This window comes from Papaver somniferum, chromosome 7 (assembly GCF_003573695.1).
Source record: "Papaver somniferum cultivar HN1 chromosome 7, ASM357369v1, whole genome shotgun sequence".
NCBI lineage: Eukaryota > Viridiplantae > Streptophyta > Magnoliopsida > Ranunculales > Papaveraceae > Papaver > Papaver somniferum.
The window spans coordinates 183,841,545-183,846,798 of record NC_039364.1 but is presented as its reverse complement, the minus strand read 5'-3'; the positions used below and the strand labels follow the sequence as shown (position 1 = coordinate 183,846,798).

The window sequence follows — 5,254 nt, the reverse complement described above, 5'->3', positions numbered from 1 at the left end:
TAAAAAAAAAACATAAATTGAAACTACATAATTCCCCATAAACATTGATTCCCCTACTTCAAATTGAAAATGACGAACACTGGGATGATTTAAGTTCCTACCAAGTGTTCGAGGAGGATAACCATGTTTTTCCAAAATCATATTTTGCTTATCCAATATAAATTGTTGCTTCCATTCCGGCAATTTCTCAACCTCCACATCCAATAACTCGAGTTCATGTTTCTCTAAAGCCAAATCCACGGATTTCTTATTTGTCTCTGCAATAGTTAGTAAATATCCTTCTTGAGTATCCAATCTACCCTTCTTCTTTGCATTTTCTTCACTAAAATGTTTCAATATACGGTCGGTTCCGTCGTTGATAGCCGATATCTCCGAAGCTTCCCTTTGTTGAGCCCTTTTCCCCAGTGGTCGACGAGGGCCATCCTCTTCGTACCATCTTGGGTCGCTTCTTTCCGGAGCACTACTTGTTGAGGCGTCAACACTAGGAGCTTCCGATTCTTCTTCTTGAGTTTGGGTAGGGTCAAATTCTTCGGGATTGAAACCGGGAACATGGTCTTTGAAAAGTCGGTACACCTCTTCATGTGGAAAAGGTTTTCCACCTTTAATCCTACGATATTCTAATCTAGCATTTCTCTCCTACACAAAATAAACAACAAACAAAAACCCAAGTTAGATATCCGACAATAATATCGAATAGAATGATATACATATAATTTATAAGAAATCTAACACTTACGATATCCTCAATTCCGCATCCGCTTCCATTGTTTCTATGCATGTTTCTTAAGATACCAACCCAAACTTTGACCTCTTTCTTCATTGGACCAAATCTATTTTACAATTTATGAATAGTCCTACCATTCTTGTTCCCAAAACTACTTACATAAGTATTGAATACCCTCTCCCAAAATTGATTTGATTTTTGATCAACTCCGGCAACACCATGAAGTGTAATGCTTATCCAAGCTTTGATGATTGCAACATCTTCAGCTGTAGTGTATTTTGCCATGGTGAAAAAAGTCTGAATTGAAAGAAGGTACAATTGAATTTTTAAGAAGATGGAGAAAAAAAATCTAGAGATTGAAAGGTTTTGGTTTTGAGTTGAAGAAGCCAAGTTTTATAGGGAAAAATTCAAATTCCAAAAAATAGTCGTTGAAGCGCTATTTTTAAAAGTGCTCAACGCCAATCATATTAGCGCAGCTATGTTATCCATTGATTAGAAAGAGCCGTTGAAAATCAATGGCTCAGATGCGAATGCTATTCACATTAGCGCCTAGCGCTATTCTTAATAGCACCCAACACTATTCTTATTAGCGTTTTTCTCAAAAAAGTTACAGAACCTGCTCAAGTTTTCCAATTCTATACTTAGTTTTTTTCTACTCTTTTAAAATTTTTCAAGTTCCATACTTAGTATTTTTTTCTTCTCTTCTAAAAATAATCAAAACCATAACCATAAAAATCCAATAATATTACATAGTTTTAAAATTTAGAATTCATAGTATTGCAACCAAGTTAATAACATATTGAAAGTTCATTCGAAAAAAACGACTAAAGTTGTTGTTGTGGTGGGTAAACATCGGTTGGATCGAATTCACCATCCGATCCGTCAGGTGGCGGAGGAGGAGATTCCGGTAGCATTTCACCATCTATGAGACCTAGTCCATGTCGTGTCCAAATGTGTTGAACAAGATCATTGCGGAGTTCAAGATACGCTTCATCATTCCTCAACTCGTTGTATGATCTGGGTATTCCAGTAACCTGTGGAATTGGTTCGTTCACGATTTACCCCAATCTAAGTCACGTTTTTCATTTTCAATGACTATATTGTGCAAAATCATACAAGCCTTGATAATAAGTTTATATCCTCCCTATCCCAGTACATTGTCGGCTTTTTTTGTTATTTGGAACTTGTTTTGGAGAGTTCCAAAAGCCCTTTCAACATCCTTTCTCTTCACTTATTTATATATATTGAACAACGCATTAACATGCTGATTTGGAAGGAGAATTTTGAATAACTGCACGATACAAGACAATCGGGGATATATATTATCCGCCAAGTAGTAACCCTTGTTGTAGCTGTGGACATTGATGCGGTAATTACAAGGAGCTGCTAAACCATTAACCATCTTATCAAAAAGTGGAGACTGAGCCAAGACATTCAAGTCGTTGTTCGACCCTGGCGTTCCAAAGAAACCATGCCAAAACCACCGATCATATGATGCCACGACTTCAAGATCATGGTAGGTTTTTTTCATGTCCAAAGAACGTACCTGCCTATGATGTTGGACAATTCTTCCACGAAAAATGCATACAATCAACACTCCCTAGCAATCCAGGAAATCCTCTAGCCATATTTTCTGCTAATAATCTTTCCGTGTCTTCTCTTGTAGGAAGTCGCATATACCTTGAACCAAAGTGCAGAACGATTACCCTAGTAAACCTCTTCACATACATGTAGACGATCGGCGCTCCCATACGGACATAATCATCTGTGCTATCAGCGGCTATGCCTTTACACAAACATTTCATTACGGCATACATCTTCATGTGGGGAGAGTGGCCAAGTTTTCCGGTGCAATCAACTTGGAAATCAAAAGTAGGATCCGCAACAACAATTTCACTTATAATACGTAAGAAAAGAGGTCGATACATACCCAAACGTTGGTGGAACTTGATAGGGCCCCAAGTACAATTAGGTCCAAAGTAGTTATGCATCATCCTTTCATATCCGTCCTCTCGGTGCCTTTCCACCATTTTTCGCGTCAATACTTCTTGAGGCACCGGTTGGAAGAGCCTATGCATTCTTTGAGTCATATACTGGTACACCACAATTGCTCTCTCTTCGCTATCATCACCAATGCTAAGATCGATAACATACGTCATTTGTACATACCTCCTTAGCGGATTTTCATTATCCATTTTGCACCTGTAAACAAAACTCAAATATTATAAGCGTTCCAAGATTTTGAATTCATACAAAAGAAAAGACATTCATTCACACATTCATTCGAAAAGACATTCTATACAAAAGAGAAGACATTCATTAAAGAAAGCACATTCAAGTTTTTTGAATTCATACGAAAGAAAATACTATCCGTTTTTCTACATTAAACCATCCATTTCATTTAAGAGAAGACATTCTATGTTTCCAAATCACTTGGTCCAAATCCCAACATCCTAGCCATTTCATCTACATTAAAACCAGCCGCACCATTATTTATCATTTGGGTTAACTGTGACTGTGGAACTACTTCATCTTGTGACTGTGGAACATAATCATTTTGTGGAACATAATCATTTTGTGTATCATCTAGTGCGGCATCATGACTTGTGGCTGGTCTTTTACGGCTTAAATATTGGGAACTTTCTCCAAGATCATAACATTGTGTTGATGTCGATCCTTCCCCTCCGTAGTTTAATTTCCCAAGAGCATGTGCACGATCTAGTTCAAACCTATACTTGTCCTTTGTAACATTTAACATAACCAACTTGTACGCTAAATCTTTCCATTGCTCCTGAAAAGAAACACCAACATAGCAAACATATAAGAACTTTTATTGTGTAAAGAAAATCATAAAAATATGGCAAACAAAATAGTTTAAGGAGTTAAAACAAAAAATTACTAACCCTTGTTCCCCAACTAACATCATACGTAAATGGAGGAGGTTCGAGTGGTTGCAAAGGCACTTGAATATCGTTTCCATGACTGTATGAATGTTCCGTATACCAGGGAATTGTTGGAAATTTAGGTGAAGCTTGTGAGACGTTGTCATACGCATACCGTGATGGATGTATTGCAGCTCCAACTTCATCTCTGTTATCTTGACGCTGGATTTCTGGAAGCAAAAATCCAATAGATTGTTGCCTCCACCACCACACATACTTGCTCTCTTCAATATGTTTATAGTCTCGTCCTTCAACCACATCAATAGGATCTGGGGGGTTATCAAGGTCTTCCAATCGTTCACGTGGACTTCTTGGAATTGTTATAAATCCCCTTGTTTGCCTTAAAAACCGTCCACCAAGATACATGATACTAGTATCGCTTTCCGTATTATAAAAATCCACTCTTTTCATGGAGAGTTCACGAGCATGCACTATATCAGCATGATCTCTAAACACACTATTAGACCATGGTTGCCATACCGTTCCAACAATTTTCTACAACTCAATTTGTTGTCGAGCTGTAGTAAGGGAGTGTTGAGCGCTATCCCTTTGAAACTTCACTAGACTATTCTTCTTAAATATCATTAGTGCAGGCCATACATCAAGAGGTACATCTTTTTTGAGAAAATGCGTCAAAGTACGAACATATATGTAAAACCAATATTCTACAAGCACCCACATTCCACCCATGTTTTTTCCACCTCTAACAACCGAATTCATGCTACTATACAAGTGACTAAAACAAGCCGAACCCCAATCATATTTACCAATTGCATTCAAATCACGCAAGGAAGCGGTCCAACCTTTGCTTGCTCTTGTAGTGGTGCGTGCCATTAAAAGTTTCGAAATCACCCATAAAAAGAAGTATCGAGTCACAATCTCTCAATTTTCATCAGTAATTGCATTGTCCTTAATTAATATATTTGGTGAGGCAACTAATAGGAAAATCACCCGACTTCTTGCTATAGTGTTGATACCCATGCATAGGTCCAAAGTAGGTATCCTCTAGGTCTTGATTTTCTCTACGATTCCATCTAGTTGCAGTGGCGTGTTCCAATCTTTCACGACCATTCCCAATAGGAATTCCGGATAAGTGAACAAAATCTAAAGGGGTGAAGCCAATTTCAAAATTTGGGAAATGAAATGAATTGGTGGTATACCACCACCTCTCTATGATTGCATAATCTAGTTGTTGATCACCTCTCTTAATTCTAATTTCAAGAAATCTAGCAAGCCCGGAATTCCGAATAACTTCCCTAGCTCTTTCATGAATCATCACACGATCATATAAATCCTCAAGGTCCTCGAAATTACTTCTAAACTGAATATAATGGTTTTTATCAAGTGGGTTTATACTTGTAGCAACATGTTTCTCATCCCAATTCTTTCCACTCAAATCCATATACACATCAATAATCTATACAAAATCATCAAATAAAAACAATATAGTCACACAATGAACTCAAATTGTTTACATAATGTACACTAAAACATGTTAATTCATGGTAATTTCATTATCTCATGGCAATTTCACACAATACACAATGTTCATCATCTAAAACCTAATTTCCATGTCAAATTCGTCATA

The 5,254-nt window shown here is 37.2% G+C and overlaps 1 protein-coding gene across 1 annotated transcript; it reads right to left on the bottom strand.

Moving 5' to 3' along the window:
• Window positions 1-1,548: 1,548 nt before the first annotated feature.
• On the bottom strand, window positions 1,549-2,883 carry LOC113295660. Its single transcript, XM_026543990.1, has 3 exons — window positions 2,313-2,883; window positions 1,986-2,176; window positions 1,549-1,758 (listed from the first exon to the last, which is right to left on the bottom strand). The coding sequence occupies exons 1-3, from the start codon at window positions 2,881-2,883 to the stop codon at window positions 1,549-1,551; spliced, it is 972 nt and encodes a 323-aa protein (XP_026399775.1).
• Window positions 2,884-5,254: the final 2,371 nt, after the last annotated feature.

Excerpts from the sequence above, each read along its gene's own strand:
- LOC113295660 (XM_026543990.1), bottom strand. The coding sequence starts at position 2,883 with ATGACGTATGTTATCGATCTTAGCATTGGTGATGATAGCGAAGAGAGA. Across the intron at positions 2,177-2,312 it reads ATTGCTAGGGAGTGTTGATT|GGTCGAACAACGACTTGAAT; the intron begins GTATGCATTTTT and ends TTGGAACGCCAG. Across the intron at positions 1,759-1,985 it reads TTCTCCTTCCAAATCAGCAT|GTTACTGGAATACCCAGATC; the intron begins GTTAATGCGTTG and ends CCAATTCCACAG.